The sequence below is a fragment of the Eptatretus burgeri genome, chromosome 4 (assembly GCF_056783735.1).
Source record: "Eptatretus burgeri isolate ZD-2024b chromosome 4, Ebu_testis_v1, whole genome shotgun sequence".
NCBI classification, from domain to species: domain Eukaryota; kingdom Metazoa; phylum Chordata; class Myxini; order Myxiniformes; family Myxinidae; genus Eptatretus; species Eptatretus burgeri.
In genome coordinates, this window is record NC_140964.1 from 60,754,179 (window position 1) to 60,773,051 (window position 18,873).

At 42.8% G+C, this 18,873-nt stretch overlaps 1 protein-coding gene across 1 annotated transcript; it reads left to right on the plus strand.

Moving 5' to 3' along the window:
• The first annotated feature begins 6,209 nt into the window (after window positions 1–6,209).
• On the plus strand, window positions 6,210–9,030 carry LOC147028169 (thread biopolymer filament subunit gamma-like). Its single transcript, XM_085878305.1, has 8 exons — window positions 6,210–6,319; window positions 6,440–6,500; window positions 6,610–6,705; window positions 6,797–6,973; window positions 7,076–7,201; window positions 7,342–7,562; window positions 7,706–8,168; window positions 8,797–9,030. Exons 1-7 carry the CDS (start codon window positions 6,225–6,227, stop codon window positions 8,163–8,165), a joined length of 1,236 nt encoding a protein of 411 aa, XP_085734431.1. The 5' UTR covers window positions 6,210–6,224; the 3' UTR covers window positions 8,166–8,168; window positions 8,797–9,030.
• Window positions 9,031–18,873: the final 9,843 nt, after the last annotated feature.

The window sequence follows — 18,873 nt, forward strand, 5'->3', positions numbered from 1 at the left end:
TGGGGACAGGTTTGGTGTGTGGCAAGGACGAACTGATTACATTTTGGAGAACATCCGGATCTGGATCTGGCTATTAGAATTTTTAAAGTAATCCTTCACCATTGAGAGATTGGGCCAAAAACGATATGTATCACGATATCTCAAAAAGTTATTTATGGATTTGGATGAAACTTGTGGACATGTTGGGAGTGAGACATGGAAGAATTGATTCGATTTTGGTGAAGATCCGAATCCGGATCCTGATAAGTTGTTTTTTTTAAGTGATTCTTCACCATTGAGAGATCGTGCAAAACCGTTATGTAGCACGATATCTCAAAAAGTTGCGGATGGATTCGGACGAAACTTAGTGGACAGGTTGGGTATGTGGCAAGGACGAATTGCTTCAATTTCGGTGAAGATCTAAATCTGGATCTGGATACAAGAATTATTAAATTTTTAAAGTGAATCTTCACCCTTGAGAGATAGGGCCAAAAACGATAACGTACTGAAAAGCATGATACAGTATTAAAAAAATTGATTGTGCCCGATATGTTCTTGTCGATCAAGCATTACGTGGCGGAGGTATGCGCTCTACCGAGTGCCCTTCTCGTTATTTAATGAATACCGTGTAGGCAGAAGGAGTGGAACGCGGCTTTGGGAAGTTTCAGATGTCACAGATTGCAAGTTCTTCCTCTACCCCAGATATTGCTTCGACATTGTTTTGTTCATGACCAAGCAGCTTGAAGGTTCATGAAATGCTCCGGAATATCCTAATGAACGAAGACATGGACGGATTGAAGGCTCAAAAGAATAGTAATGAGGTTACACCTTGAAAATTGATTTCCTTAAAACATTAGTTGCTGAGTTGGATCGCATCATAGAATCTCTAGAAATGTGAATGGAGCTCTCACGTCGATGGTAAATTAAGGATTAAATTGGAACCTTGAGAACTGATTTGAGTGAAATGAAAGATGAGCTTAAGGACGTGTTGCAAGAGAACTTTTCTTGAATGCTTTGAAAGTTGATGTTTGGAGGAAGTGATATGCATTTGAACTCCGATAAATACTTTTATCGATAATCTTGTTAAAAAAAAACATTGTTTTAGATGTCGAGAGAAAGGATAATGTAAAATTGTGTACAAAATTGATTACAAGTATACAAAAATGTAAAAACAAACAGATTTGGCTGAAACATTCATATAATGAGACGAAGTTATTTGAACAGAAACAATTTAAACAATGTTTGAGTGATTAATCTTTACCCCTGCCTTGTCATTTTCCTCTGAATAAATAACATTAACCAAGCTGTATCTCATAGCCACCTTATGTACCAGCCTGGGTTTGAACATGAGCCCAGCGAGAAAACTATCACCCGAGTGTCTCCCAAGGCCGGCTGATTCATCAGTGTGTGTGTGTGTGTGTGTGTGTGTGTGTGTGTGTGTGTGTGTGTGTGTGTGTGTGTGTGTGTGTGTGTGTGCGCCATCCCTCGGATGGACCTTAAACTGGGTGTCCCGTCTGCTAGCATTAGTTGATGGGCGTTAAAGAGCTCACGATGCCCTTTGCGAATAGTGGGCGAGCTATTGCCGGCACCTTGAGCAAATTACAAATTCCTGCCTTAACCTACATGGCGCGTTGCATCAGTGGTACAACCACGCTCCCTGCAATGATGCAACTGGCAGCCACAGGCTGCATGCAAAATATATTAATGACCTGATATACCATCATTTTGCTCAATTAAAACTTCTGAAATTTTGTGTCATAAATCTCGATAAAGCTACTTTTGGGCCAAGCAACATGTACTCTATTACAATTCTGAGTATACAATGTCAAGTGATATTATACTACAAACATAGGCAAAGTTTGGTTCTCCAAAATCATTTACATGCCAGAGCATACACTGGGTGGTTTGCCATTGCCTTTGCAGTCGTAGTTTTGGGAGGAATTGGGCAAGGGTACCAGTATATATTGGCCTATACTTTTCAAAAGCTTCCGTGGTGTGCTTCACATCCACCAGCCAAGTAGTGGCTGGACAGCATAATCCCTGGTGCAACACAAGGTGGAAAGAGCATCAAACCAACAGTTCGTAGTTAGATCGTATCTTTTTGGGGATAAAACCCCTGACTTTAAAGCTCAAAGACGATGATATACAAGCAAAAGTACCCGTCCCCTGTGACGGGAAAAGTTTAAGTTAATTTATCATTATATATTATTTAATGAACTTAAAAAAGGTTAATTGTGTCATAAATCTCGATAAAGCTACTTTTGGGCCAAGCAACATGTACTCTATTACAATTCATGAGTATACAATGTCACGTGATCTTATATAACAAACATAGGCAAAGTTTGGTTCTCCAAAATCATTTACATGCCAGAGCATACACTGGGTGGTTTGCCATTGCCTTTGCAGTCGTAGTTTTGGTAGGAATTGGGCCAGGGTACCAGTATATATTGGCCTATACTTTTCAAAAGCTTCCGTGGTGTGCTTAAAGGCCCGGTCACACCTTGACGTTTTAGCCAGCGATGGCAACGTATTAAAATGTATGTAAAACGCTGGCTTACGTTGAACTTTTGATGTTTTTTTTTTAAGATTCGGACGTATTCATAGCGACTTGGTCTTATGTATAACGCATTAGTAACGTACACAGAACGTTTCGTTGTGTTATAGATAACTTATACCAACGAATGCTGAACCTGTTGTCGGCCTACACAACCGATGCCCAACGATATTCTAACTTAGGCATAGCATGTTGCATGCATCGCCGACGATGTCGTGACGTAGCCTATTAAAAGGCTGACGCACAACGATTCGAATCATAACTGCCGTAGAAATGGAAGTGACAACATCGCGGTCACACCTTGGCGATCCTGCCAGCGTTTGCCGACTTAAGAAAAATGTGTCTAAAACGTTGGGGCACATCAAATACGGTATGAATAAGTTTGGTATACGTGAGTAGAACGCTAAAGTACGCTATTTTACTATTCAAGAAATTTTAAACATGTTCAAAATTTTACGACGTACTCGGCGTATGACACACGTTCCGCATGCGATGGGGATAAGTTGTACACAAGATATGCGGACGCTTACACACGTCCACAAAGGCTACTTATAAGCTACTCATAAGTCGAAACACGTCGCGGTAATGTCTTTTTAACGCGAAACTTATTTCTAACTTATGTTTGACGTGCTTTGAACCAATTCTTTACGTAGTCCCAACACACATCGACGTATGTAGACGTATTCCAATGACGTCTTCCGGTCGACAAAAAAAATAAATTAACGTGTTTCTAGCTTACAACTGCAATATAAAGACGTGTTCCCAGCGGTTTTGGGAATTGGTATATAAAAATGCTGCTCATAAAAGGGGAACCCAACAGTGTTTTCGAGTCCTTTTTGAGTCGATGTCCATGTCAGCAGTAACAGTATCAGTATTAGTATTAGTAGTAGTTTGTTCATGTTGGCAGTAGTAGGTGAGTGTAAGGGGGAGGGTGTGGGTTATGATGGATCGTCCTTGCGTCCGCGTGTCCACGGGTAGGAGACATCTTTTCACCATTGTTCGAAGTTCTTCGCGGCTAATTTTTTATGGGGCTTTTTCAACAATGAGCTATAGCTTGTTTTTACGATTTAGGTCTATTCATAACGGGTTGGACAAATGCACAATGAACTAATAATGTGCATAGAGCGCTTTGATTACTTATAGATACGATATACCAACGAATAATTATCGTGAAGCCGGCGTTCACAAACTATGCCCAACGATAGCCTAACTTATCCATATCGTGCGGCAGTTTATCTTTGCCGGTGACGTAGGGTTTGCTATTCATAGGCTGCCACTCACGATTTAAATGGCTGCATCTCCACTATTGAAAGTAGACGCTTGCGCTCAACAATTGGATTTTTTTACACTCAACGACTTTTAAACGGTACCACTCAGCTATTTTCATTGTTTACAATGAACGATTTAAATTGCTGTCACTCGCCTTTGTTTTTTGACGCTGGGGTTTGGAAATTTGAAGCGTTTCTTCTGAACGTGTTAAAACGCTCAAACTCGACTATTTTAAATAGACGCTGCCGATGGACAATTGGAATCATAGCCAAGCTAGACATCGAAGTGTGAACATCCTCGTCATGCCGAAGAAAAGTTTGAAGAATGCTGCAAATAAGTGTCCTGGCCGTGGCCGTGGACGCTGACGCAAGGACGATCTATTATACCGACGTCTTTCAGCCTATGAGTAACTTAAAAGTAACGTCTGTCGATGTGTGGCAACGATCGCGTAACGTGCCAACAACACGTTAATCATAGGTTAGAAATAAGTTTCGGGTACGCTAAACATTACCTCGGCGTGTCTCAACTTATGATTAACTTACAAGTAGCATGTGTTGAAGTCTGTCAACGATCGCAGACCGTGCATACAACTTGTGGCCAGCGTAGCGGAACGTGTGAGTCATACGCCGGCATACGTCGAGAAATTTCAAGCATGCAAAAATTTGAGGACAACCAAAAAGTACAACGTTAAAAGCCAACATACAACGACGTATGGCAGTGTTTTTCAGCGTGCTCTCAATGTAATCAAAACTTACCCATAACGTATTCAACGTGTGCCAGCGTTTTAGAAAAAAAAATTCAAAAATCGGCATACGTTGACTAAAACGTCAAGGTGTGACCGGGCCTTAACATCCACCAGCCAAGTAGTGGCTGGACAGCATAATCCCTGTTGCAACACAAGGTGGGAAGAGCATTAAACCAACAGTTCGTAGTTAGATCGTATCATTTTGGGGATAAAACCCCTGACTATAAAGCTCAAAGACGATGATATACAAGCAAAAGTACCCGTCCCTTGTGACGGGAAAAGTTAAGTTAATTTATCATTATATATTATTTTATGAACTTAAAAAAGGTTAATTGTGTGGCACTCTTCTTTTCACCAGTGTGACCACTCCTCATTTTCATAAATGCCAAGGTGAGCCAATGAAAAAAGCCAATAATTCACAAGGTTTCAGAAAAGCGATGTTAATAGAAAACCGAAACGCCAAGAAAACCTATAGAAAACGAAGACCCCAAGGTGAACAAAGAATAGCCAAGATCTTGTGAAAAAAGCCAAGGAGTGGTCACACTGGTTTTCACTCAGAGTGAAATCTCTGAGCTACTTATACTGCCCAGCGCAAAATGGTGGTGCAACATCAGGTGGTGGAGGTTTTGCAAAATAAAATTTGGCATCAACATTATTCATGCCTGCTCTCCCATCACTGGAAATGTGTATGTTGAGCTTTGCCTGCGTGTGCAGCATTTCCGTATACAAACACATACAAACACCACAGTTCGCAATCTAAACCAAATATATCAAAGTTCTGTGTATTTATTTCTCTGTCACACAGGGAGTGACCTCACAATCATGGAAGCGATGACACGTTCATCACGTGGGAGTTGTCACACTGGGTGAAAACATGAATGAACATGAGTGGGGGGCACCATTTGCCATAATGTTTCCAACTCAGGAAATGTGAATTTTTGCTGTCCAAAACTTTTATTACTCGAATCGGAAATATTTTTCATGAAAAGATGAGGCGAGTGGAAGAGCTAGCAAACTGAGCAGATCAGGACATCACAGACAAATACAGGATGCAAAACATGCGAGCATGGAGAAGGAAACTCCAAGGAGGAAAAACTGGAAAATTAGGAGGAATTTGGGTGGGACTAACGAGGGTAGAGAAGATCATGCTTTTGGATCGGGGATGATCTGAGATGGTGATTAACTGCTGTCTTCGAGATTTTAAGGGAACAATGAGATTGAAGATGATGTGAAAATTGATTCCACAGGTGGGAAAAAGGGGAAAAGATGAGTGGAGGTGAGCAATGATCCTGGATTTTGTTAATTTTACCAGAATAAGGTTGATGGTGGATCATGTGAGCCTTGCAGAAACTTGGGGGTTGGGTGTGGGGGGGGGGCAATCATGGAAAGAGCAAAAGAAGGTGCAAGACCAGAAAGGAGGCAGTGTAAGATAGAGAGACCACCGGTCTGTCTGTGTTGGCGAAGTGATAAGTCCATCTACTCAGCTTCAGTGTGAGAGAATCCAATGATCTTGAAGGCCTTGATTTCTACAGCATCAGGCTGAGCAAGATGTGAGGCAAGGGAGCCAGCCCAGATGGGAGAGCAGTACTCCATCAAGCTGCAGATAAAGGCATTGAAGGTTGATAGGAGTTCAGGTGTGCCAAGAAAGGACTTTGAAAGGAGACACAAGTCACCGAAATGCTGACAGAGGTTTCCAATCTGACGCTGGAACGTGTACGTCTGGAGATCGATGTGGACCATCTGAGAGCCACCGCTGATGAGATAAAGTCGAAGTAAGTCAAAGTAAATGTGGACCCATTTGTGTTCTTGTGTTTTCACGTTGTGCAAAATGAGACTGTTATTCACTGTTTAAACTGTGTGAATATTGTGATCATTTCATTGTTTCTTTGTAGGTACGAGTTTGAGCTTAGTGTGAGAATGCAACTTGAAACTGACATTACAAACATGAAACGGGTTTGTCCAAATACAATATAAGCTTTTTCAAATTATCTATTTGTTTTTGAAAGAGGTATGTGCTTTAAACAAATTACTATGTAGCAGGTGGCTGCATCTGTCTTTATAGGAACTTGAAGCAGCAAACGACATGTGTGTTGATCTGGAATCAAAGTTTAAGTTTTTCACTGAGGAGCTGACATTCCAGAAGAAAACACAAATGGAGGTAAATTGGTTCTGAATCATCAACTTGACAAAATAGCAGAGTATTCTTGATTGTTGACAATAAATAATTTCCTTTCTCTTTTCTTGTGCAGGAACTGAACACCCTGAAGCAGCAGTTTGGCAGACTTGGACCAGCACAGACATCAGTGATTGAATTGGATAATGTGAAGTCTGTCAACCTTACTGACGCACTCAATGTGATGCGTGAGGAATACCAGCAGGTGGTCACCAAGAACGTCCAAGAGGCTGAGACGTATTGCAAGATGCAAGTAGGTTCCTCTAAATGAGGCCATTACGAATCCCAGTTCCTCTCAATATCCTGGCATTATCCCCCGATGGACTAATTGCCTGTGCAGATATCTCATGTGCAGATTGATCAGATCCAAGGAATCTCAACCCAGACAACTGAGCAGATTGCTGTTCTGGACAAGGAGATTAATACTCTGGAAAAAGAGCTGCAGCCACTGAATGTGGAGTACCAGAGGCTTCTTACCACGGTGAGGACTCTTTAATCAGGTATTTTTTTGTATAATTGTGAACTTTGCATCTGGGCTTGGAGCAGAAAATCTTTCTGAATAAAATTGAGTGTCCCCATATTCTTTTCATTTTTCATGAGATACTTCCATCCCCACACCAGTACCATACCCTGGGAGACAGACTGACAGATTTACAGAACAGGGAGAGCATTGATCTCGTCCAGTTCCAAAACACCTACACCAGATATGAGCAGGAGATCGAGGGTAACCAGGTGGACCTGCAGAGGCAACTGGTGACTTATCAACAACTACTAGACGTGAAGACTGCCCTAGATGCTGAAATAGCGACATACAAGAAGCTCCTAGAGGGACAAGAGTTAATGTATGTTCTTCATAGTGTATTCGGATGACAGGAATCCGAATCTATTTCAGAAGGAAATTGCATTTTTATGCCTTTTAAAATTCTCATGTTTATCTGCTGTTGATAGATTTGCAGCTGACTGTGGGTTCGGATGTTTCTTTCAGGGTCAGGACAGCCATAGCTGATGACTTTGCTCAGGCTACTGTTGTCAGAAGTGGAACTGTTCGTAGTGCTTCCTCAATTGGTGGGGCCTATGGTGCCAGTTCAGCAACACATGGTGCCATTTCTGGAAGCTATAGAACAGGCGGAGGAGCAGGCTACAGCACAGGTGGAGGAGCAGGCTACAGCACAGGTGGAGGAGCAGGCTACAGCACAGGTGGAGGAGCAGGCTACAGCACAGGTGGCGGAGCAAGTTACAGCACAGGTGTAGCAGGTGGTTACAGTGGTGGTACTAGTGCAGTGATGGAAGGTGGTTCCTCTGCTGGATGTGTCATGATCGGGGGACAGAGCAAATGCATCAGCAGCTCCATGAAGAGAAGCAGCTCCACGATTAGTGCAAGTGGGTCTTCCAGTGGTGGTTACGGAACAAGCGGACACGACACCGCCATCATCCTTCAACAATAAACGGTACTGGGATTTTTCTCCGATCTATGATATTATGGGAAAAAGCATCCCTCCAAAGATAATTCCATTTTATAATTGTCCAAATAAAAATTAGATTCATCATTTCAATTTGAATGATATTGAGGATGAAGAATCCATGAAAAAGCACAGACCCTGTTGGGGTTTGATAAGTGCATGTGTGAGTGTTAGATCGTCAAACATTGCTCATTATTTACTCTTAAGGTATACATCGAGTCTGAAATATCAAAAAAATCAATGAAACAAAACTACTAAATTAAAACTCTTGGGAGTTTGTGTGGAATGCATGATTATCGAAAAAACAAATGCAATTTTGACAGTTCACTGGGTCTGTGTACTATGATATTTGTGCAAATATGGTGCCAACTGGAACCTTTGTGGCATTTCATATCCATTTAGTGTCAGATATCTTGAGGATATGTTTAGCAGAATCAATCAATGCAGACAGCAGACAGGAGACAGTGGACTCGATAGTTAGACAATTTTAAAAGAACGTTTGCTGAAGAATTTGTTGTCAATGAGTTACATCAGAAATTGCATTTACAAAAAATTACATTTGGTCAATCATGTGATGTACAGGAAGTCAAATGTTGTTTTCTCTTTTCCTTTCCAGCACTGCTCTGAGATAAAGTTGAAAATCTTGGAAGAAACTCTTCATTTCAAAACATCCACAGGAAGATAAAACCCACAAGATTTACATTCCAGTTGCTTTTTCAATATTCATAACCGCAAGAGTAAAACACAAATTTAATTTAATATGCACAACTTCCAAAGAGTCATATGAGCTCAAATGATTAAGTTGTGATGTTCTCGAGGCAAAATAATTCAATAAAAAAGATCACATCAATGCTGAATACATGTCTTTTTTTTCCCACCCCAATTGTGTTTTTTAAATTTACATACTCTCGGCTCGTGTATCGTGGAATAGATACGACACAGAACAAAATCAGGACACAACACAACAAAGGGAACAGCAGGAGAAAGATACCTCGGTGGTGTACATTGAAAGAAAAAAAATAATTATAAATAAAGAAGACACCTCGGTAGTGTATTCCTTCACATGTCCACTCAAGCTGTCCTGCAGGGCCAAAGGGGGGATTCCATTTTGTGAACCAAAGTAAAAATGCCTTGGTCTTTTTCCAATTAATTTTTGTTGAGCTCACCAGGTTAAATTGTGCTGGCCAGGCCAGGTGCACGGTCGCATTAAATTGTATTCTCTCCCGATTACCTTCAATTCCTATTTTCCCCACTTTCCCAACGCCCCCATCCTTCCCAACGGAACTCTGTTTCTTGTCTTAAATTTAAAAGAAAAAAAAAAAGAAAAAAAAAACCGACCTTCCTCCCTGCAAATCCACGAATCATGAAATCTCTTCCTCTTCATCTTCTTCATCTATATTCCGGCACACCATCGTTCTTCTATTTGAGCTGACCCACGATCTCCGTTGCTTTCACAATTTCTTCCTACAACCCTCCATTCCCGAAACTTATCCAATCCTCAAAAATTAATAATTTTCCTTGTATCCTCTTGATCTATGCACCTCCTGTAACCACGTGTCTCTCTCCACCCCCCTTCCTGATACTTTTCATCGACCCAGCAGCTTCACACTGCATTTACAGTTCCAAGTTTACCATACACCTCCACAAATTTACTTCAACCTTCCCTCTTCCGAATGTTACGCAATCCTTATTTAAATAAATAAAAAAATTAATTCACTTTTGACAATACACCTCCCACAGCCACGTGCTTCTCCCGTAACCAAGTGATCTGTTTCCACCTTCTGCGTTCAACGATCCAAAGTCACCAGTCACCTGGTGATTTTCTTTTTTTTTCTACAACCTGTCCATGACCTCATCTGATGACAACTCTCTCAAAAAAAAAATAATAATAATAATAGTAATAATAATAGAAACGATCTCTTATAAGGCTTCATCTTCCTCACTCACACGTGTGGTTCTCATGACTCTCACAATTCGCAACTCTTCTATTTCAAGAGACTGCTCTCAATTCGACCTTTCATTCATACCTTGCCAAACAAATCCAACTGTTACAGCGTTTCTTCTCTCCATTCTCTGAATTCGCCTGAATTGCATCCCTCAAGAAACGTCTTTAATCGCATTTCTGACCGAAAAATAAAAACCCAGTTTGCTATGAATGTTTGCTTTTCATAAAACATTCTTTTTATTCCAACTTCAGTGCCAACTCACCCTCTCACATCTCCCTCTCAAAGGAACCATCAAACTCTTCTCCCTCCAAGCACTTCAGCAAAAGACTTATGCGACTCATTGGGACTGACTCAATTGGTCAACTTCCCGACCCGGATCTCAACCAATGGTGCTCTATCTTTTCTGGGTCTGATTTTGACAAATTTGCGTGAAAATATCTGCTGTTCTTCTCTCGCTCCAATCAGTTCTTCTGACCATGTCCTTGTCAAAGTGGACATCTCTCTGGCTGTTATCTGAGATCCAACTCAGCACCGTCGAGTCTAGCATTTCACTCAGGCCAACTGGCAGGGTCTCCAAGCAGTCATCAAACTTCTAGACTGGTCTCCCATCGCTACTTTCTCCAACATCAACTCATCCTGGGAATTCTTTCAAAGAAACTTGCTCTCCCTCATGCACAGATTTATCCCCTCTCGTCTTCAGTTGTCCTACCCTTCCTCCCGCCGATGGTTCATTGAAGCTTGTGGTGAGGCAGTTGTCCTGAAACAACTTGCCTTTGCCTCATGGAAAGCAAACCCAGCTGAGGGTAATCTCAGTTCCTTCCATCAAAGTCAGAACAAGTGTGTATCTACCCTCAGGAGAGCCAGAAAACATCTTTCAAAGCTCAAGTCTGAACTCTCAAACGTCTCTCCCTCCTCCAAATCCAGGAGCGGTCTCATCAAATCAGTTTCTGGTGTATGTTCCCCCCCCCCCCCATCCAAACCTTACCTCAAATGGCCACACTGCTGACATCGCAAGTGAAAAGGCTGAATGCCTAAACTTGCAACAAAATCTTCTGTCTGAATCCCTCTTGACCCAGTCGCACCCATCTGTCCCTGGATTCTCCACTTCTTCTGACAAAGTGGAGAGCTTTCTGTCAAACCTCGACTCAGATTCTGTAACCAGTCCAGACGACATCAGCCCAAGTGTCCAAAAAATCTGCTCCTCTGCTCTTGCTCACCCTCTCTCTGTTATATTCACCCTCTCATTTACTCAAGGTCATCTACCATCTGCTTGGAAATCAGCAAACATTACTGCCCTGCATGAAAAGAGGTGCAAAAAGAGATCCCTGCAACTACAAACCAATCAGCCTTTCCCCAATCATCAGCACAGTTATGGAATGCATCATCGCTTCAGACATTAAATCCTTCCTCTTCTCCAATGGCTTGATTTCAGACCAGGTCACTCCACCCTGTATATGCTGCTTCTGCTCTACCAACAATGTATGGAGGTACACAATGCCAGACATGAAATCAGAACCATATCCCCAGACATATTGCGTGCTTCTGACACAGTCTGGCACCCCTGCCCTGCTCACCAAACTTTCTTCCTGTGGTATCCAAGGCCTTCTCCACTCATGGCTCTCAAACTTCCTCTCCTGTCGCAGTCAACGTGTGGCCCTAAATGGAGTTCTTTCATCCCTCCTTCCTATGCAGGCTGAAGTTCCTCAAGGTAGCGTTCTGGGCCCTGTTCTTTTTCTGGTTTTCATCAATGATCTCTCCGACTATCTGTAAAATAAATTTAATGTCAATTTTACTCCATGTAAAATCCTTTTTATATCTTTGCTGATGACTCCACCCTCTGCCGTACAATCTGTAATCCCTCAGACCGGTAAGCCCCAGCTTCTTCGCTCTATGCAGATCTGGGTAAAATAACAAACTGGTCTAACATGTGGAACATGTCTTTCAAGCCTGACGAATCTCACACTGTGACAATGTCTCTCCAACCCCCCTCCCTCCACCCCAATCCACTTTCTCAACAATCCTCTGGAAGAAGTCCTTTCTTTCAAGCTTCTGGGTCTCACGATCTGCCATGATCTTTCCTGGGAAAGCCACATTTCCATCCTGGCCTCCAAAGCCAATCGGCGACTGGGAATCATACGTCATGCAAAGTCCTTCCTTGGCCCACCTGATCTCCTGACCACATAGAAAGCTTTCAGCCACAGCGCTATGGAGTACTGCTCTCCCCTCTGGGCTGGTGCTCCTGCTACTCACCTTTCTTGGTTTCACGCAGTGCAAATCAAGGCATTTTGGATCATTGGTATCTCCCACGATGGGGCTGAGTCTTTGGGCCTCTCACTCTCTCACCACAGGCAGTTCCGTGGTCTTTCTATCTTCTACCATCTCCTCTTCGGTCTCGCCCGCCCTGCTCTGTCTGCGAATAATCCCCACCATATTTCCGCAGGCGCTCAGGTCCGCCAACAGCCCCCTTCTAATAAAACTCCCAAAATGACGAATCACAGCTCACCTTCACTCTTTCATTCCTCTTTTTTCCGGCCTCTGTAATTAACTCCTCCCCTCTGTTCAATCCCATTCTTCCCTCCAGGCCTTCAAAACAGCTGTTCACCACCACCTCTTATCATCACCCATCCAAATCCTCGATCTTTTCTACCCCCGTTTATCCACCCCAAACCCACCTCCTTCAAATTCCCTGCTTTCCTTCCTGAAAGTTCCTGTAATGTCCATCTTGTATACCCCATGTTCCCCACCCCATCCCTCTCCCTTCACAGATCTCCTGAGGTCTCTGTTCCCCACTGTTTTGTCCATCCTACTCCCACCCCTCTTGTCTCATGCCTCCCTTGCTGTGTGTTCGCTCTCATGCGAGCCTTGACAAGGTACACAAAGATAAATAAATAGGAGAAACATCAACAGCAGAGTGGAGGGACACATACATGGCAAGTTGGAAGTGATGAAAAACGGGTTGGTGGAAATCCAAACTGGTTTTTATTTTTTATTTTTAAACCAAATGTGATAAAAAAAAACGCAATTCGAGAAGTTTTGAGTGAAACAAAATACACCATATCAGGGGTAATGGGATACGCACACACCTTCGGGGTTTTCTTCCCTTTGATGTTCGTATGTTGTTCATGGTGCTGGACTCAGCACGTCCTCTAACGACTACAATACAAGCTTTGAGCTTCACGAGTCTGGACGAACATATCGGTCAGCTACCACTCAAATATGATCTTTGTCAGTTGGCGTCTGTGACTTCTGAGTAGTGTTATAATGACCACATTAACAGCATAACGTAATTGAAAATATTTCAAACGTACAAAGTCAAATGCGGACGTTCACCATTACATGTGCAGATGCAAATTTCTCCAAAATTAGCATAATGGTTTTAAGTGTGATGTTAAAGGAAAATGAAGCCAATTAAGCTTGATTGATAATTAACTTGAAAAGTACCGTTTTTAGCATATAGCACAATGTATTGTTATAACCCATTTATGGGAAATGGATTCGAACACAACATGATTATTATATCTCCGCGCACAAACATGTATATATATATATATATATCTATATAAATATATATATAGATATATATATATATAAATATATATATATATATATATATATATATATATATATATATATATATACACACATATATACACACATATATACACACATATATACACACATATATACACACATATATACACACATATACACACATATATACACACATATATACACACATATATACACACATATAGCCTGGTGTTGGCGCAGTGGTTAGGGCAGCGGCTTGGGATCCAAAAGGTCCTGAGTTCAAGCCCCGTTGGGCCACTGAATTAATACACCAGGGGTTGACTCAGCCTGTCATCCTTCCGAGGTCGGCGAAATGAGTACCAGTGTACTGGGCTCGGTGTATACCCCGGTTAAAATAGGTGTACCATATCCCTGTGTCGTAAGAGGCGACCAGGGTTGCGTCAGGAAGGGCATCCGGCGTAAAACACGAGCCAAATCACTATGTGGATCATACAGATGATCCGCTGTGGCAACCCCAAACGGGAGCAGCCGAAAGAAGAAGAAGAAGAAGAAGAAGAAGAAGAGATATATATATAGAGAGATATATATATATATATATATATATATATATATATATATATATATATATATACACACACACACATATAGTCGCAGAAGAGCAGTTCTGACTCCAATATATATATATATATATATATATATATATATATATATATATATATATATATATATATATATATATATGTATATATATATGTATATATATATATGTATATATATATATGTATATATATATATGTATATATATATATATATATATATATATATATATATATGTATATATATATATATATATATATATATATATATATATATATATATATATAGTTGTTCTTCTCTCGGCTGCTCCCGTTAGGGGTCGCCACAGCGGATCATCCGTTATGATCCGCAAACTGATTTGGCACAGGTTTTATGCCGGATGCCCTTCCTGACGCAACCCTGGTCGCCTCAGATGACAGGGATAAGGATTGGGTTTCGCCATGATTCTGGGCTGCCCTACACCCTCTCATAGCACGGCCCAGCACAGAACGCACGTCCTCAAGCAATCCTCCAACCCAAGCCTCCGAGTATATGGATTACAGGCGCATGCCACTATGCCCGGTATATATATAGATATATATTGTTGTGGATTTCCACCCGTCCGGCGTGCGGCGACCGCCTTCGGATCAATTGCGGCCGTGCACGCCCACCGAACGAGCAATCTAGTCACAGCTTTCGGATCAATGCCGAAACCCAGCTACGGTTGTTGTTAACCACACCATAAACCAGCCAACTCTTCTGTCCGCGCTGCAAGGTCGATCGCCGAATTGTCGATGTAGCCAATTACTCGCGCAGACAGAAATGCCGGAGATTTATACCTCAACGGAGCCTGCACGAAAACGATCCGCTTTAAGCAGCTCGTTCCGTTTGCGATTGCCGAGCGGTTTTATATCACCAAACCCGTCGGACCAGATGTACGTTTTATCGGATTATAATCAGCCAGCTAATTATTCTGAACGCAATTATGGCAGTCAATGGAGGAAGGGACGCAATGAGCAGGTGACATTCAAAAATGGGGAACATTTATTTGCACATGTAAGCAATGCAATGAATGTGGGGAAGGGACAAGACACGAGCAAAAACCTACAGCCGATATCTATTTATTACGTGCACGCACTTAATCAGTTCTACTTGGGAGACAAGGCGCCACAGACTTCTTTGCAAAAACCCCAGAAAAGAAAGACAGAACTCGGCTCGTAAGCCTTTAATTTTCCTCGGAGCTGGGATAACCGAAAGAGCTCCGCGAGGCCGGGCAGGTTACCTTTGTTGCCCTTGAGGCGACTCGATGGGTCTTTTGGTCGGTGACCCTCCATATGTCTCGTCGTTAACGCGGCAGCTGTTCTAACGGCAGCTTGGTTGGTCCCGGGCCTAGCAGCGCGGCCTTGTCGATCGGGCCTGGCCGACAACGCTTCAGAGGAGCGAACGGGCCTTGCTCTTTTAGAGTTGATGCTCTTTAAGAGCCCGCTCATTCCTCAGAGGCGCTCGACCGACTCGAGGCTCGATCGCTCGGACTGTTACGTGGCTTGCTGGCGACTTTTCTCCGGCTTCAACTTGACTGCCTCCACCGACCAACAACTTGGTGACTTGGCTGGCTCCACGACGAACGAACTGCACTCCTCCGACCAACAACGACCCTCTTGGCGTCAAAACGCGTCTTTTTATAGCCCCGAAGGGGTGAAGCCGCTGTGCGCTTCGCCACCCGAAGGCAGCGCTTGCCCCTTTCACCCTTGAACGTTCACCCGTGGCTGGCTCCGCCTATTTTGTCGTTCTGATCCGATCTCGCCGTCAAACGCGGCTGTGTTTGAAATCACTCTCCCAACGCGGCTGTGTTTGAAATCACTCTCCCAACGCGGCTGTGTTTGAAATCACTCTCCCAACGCGGCTGTGTTTGAAATCACTCTCCCAACGCGGCTGTGTTTGAAATCACTTTGCCGCTGTCGAGGATGCCATCGTGTTTGTTTGTGGAGATGTTGTTTGTTGGGATGTTGTTGTTGGTGAAAAGATGGTGGTGTTGTGGAGATTCTGGTGAGGAGAAGTTCGTTTGTTTGTTGAGATGTTGTTGTTTGTGGAGATGTTGTTGTTTGTGGAAATGATGGTGAGGAGAAGTTTGTTTGTTTAAAATAAAGATAGAAAAGAATAACACTACCTCAAGATTCACAGCCCGGCACACGAATAAATCCCGTTATACATCGGTGGGGAAATCTAACCTGGACACACACTTATCGACATAACTGATCTTCGGGAAACCTGAATGGTGTTCTATGAATTTCCACAACCGTAACTATATATATATATATATATACACCTGGCATCGTGGCGTGCGCCTGTAATCCGGCTACGAAGAGGCTTGGGTTGGAGGATCGCTTGAGGACGGGAGCTCTGCACTGGGCCGTGCTACGAGAGGGTGTAGGGCAGCCCGGAATCACGGCGAAACCCAATCCTTATCCGTGTGTCGTAAGAGGCGACCAGGGTTGCGTCAGGAAGGGCATCTGGCGTAAAACCTGTGCCAAATCAGTATGCGGATCATAACGGATGATCCGCTGTGGCAACCACTAACGGGAACAGCCAAAAGACGAACAACACGCACGCACACGCACACACACACACACACACACACACACACACACACACACACACACACCGTCGCTTCACTGATGGGGGTATAAAGGGAGGGGGGATTGAGAGGAAAGACAGGAGGAGAGAGAGGAAGGCAGGTGGTGGGAGGGGAAGCAAAAAAACGAGGAAAGTGCGAAGATTGGGGGGGTGTGGGGAGAGCATTGCTCGTGTGTGTCTCACCATGTGTTTAGTCAAGGCAAGGTTGAGCATGCCGAAAAACATGGCGGCTTCAGACCCCAGCAAGGTTACCCAGGAAACACCTCAAGACTCCAGAGAGCGAGGTGGCCCAGGATCTCCTGATGAAGGATATAATTAAATAAGGCCATTAATTGTTCACAAAAGGGCTGTTTCAATTGACCCAAACACCCAATTTTCACTCTTGCCCTTCCTTGGAGTTTTCTTGGTATGAATGCAAAGTTTCAGGCTGCTCGGTTTATGGTTTGAGAGTTATGGAGGAGACGCACTGAAACACATTGACATTAAATTTATTAGTAAAGATATCCATTTCCATTTTAAATGGTCTTGTATTTATTTACCATGCTGGAATGTTTCCAGTCTGCCAAGTAAAACACCCCTCTTCCCCAAAACAGATTGGCCTTCCAAATAATCTTTAATCTTTATTCAGGAGAATAGAATTATATATGATTCTTTTGATCGTATTAACATTAAGGGATTTTCATACATAAAAAAATTATATATTGGCATCTGAAAATATGGCTGGAAGCTGGAATCTAGTTTCATTGGAATGTGTGCTTAGATAATGTCCAGATGACTGTTTGAATTCTTATCACCTTCTGATCGAAAAATTGTTCTCCAGCCCTTTGATTTTAATGTAACCTCTGAATGGCCGCTGCAAAAAGGCTTTGAGTGATCTTTTCCACAAATCCCAAAACTTCAGCCGCAGCAGATAACTTGTCTTGGAAATGACCAGATATCATTCTATGATCTCACCCTCTGCACTCTTGCTTATTATGAAAGAAACCCAAGATCCATGTCCTGGGAGGATCAGAGATCCATGAACAAGGAATAGAATGTATTGCTTGCTTGTGTTATTGAATTTCTTCTGGTTCTCCATATGCATACGTTTTAAAATAAATGGTGCAAATATGAAACGAGGAATTGAGTATTCTTCGACACATGCAATGTTCAACTGCGAATCCAGCGAGTAGTTGTTTCCGCCACCCAGTGTCCTCGTCCTGCTGGCACAAGTCACGCATTTTCACCTCGTCCTTTGGGGTTGTCGATCCTTCGATTCCCGTCGCGGTGTCCTCTCATAGACCCATCCAGGTTGATTTAAAGAGCTCAAAGGAATTATTTCCCAATACACAATCTTAATGATTTTTAAACAACATGATCAATGTTAACAACCTAACAATCTAAATGGAGTTCTTTCATCCCCTCTTCCGGTACATGCTGAAGTTCCTCAATGTAGCGTTCTGGGCCCTGTTTTTTCTGGTTTTCATCAATGATCTCTCCAACTCCATGTAAAATCCCTTTTATATCTTTGCTGATGACTCCACCCTCTGCCGTACCATCTGTAATCCCTCAGACCGGCAAGCCCCAGCTTCTTCGCTCTATGCAGATTTGGGTAAAATAACAAACTGGTCTAACAGGTGGAACATGTCTTTCAAGCCTGACGAATCTCACACTCTCGCAATGTCTCTCCAAAAGGACCGTTTGGAACCCCCCCCCCCATCTACTTTCTCAACAATCCTCTGGAAGAAGTCCTTTCTTTTAAGCTTCTGGGTCTCACGATCTGCCATGATCTTTCCTGAGAAAGCCACATTTCCATCCTGGCCTCCAAAGCCAGTCGCCGACTGGGAATCATACGTCGTGCAAAGTCCTTCCTCGGCCCACCTGATCTCCTGACCATGTTAGGACAGGGAATCCCTGACAGGGAATCAAAGCAAATCTGGGGAAAAACGGATATTTTATGAAAAAAAAGTTAAAACGTTTGTGTGGATCCTGAACCGATGGCCACATGACACGTGCAAAGACAAGCA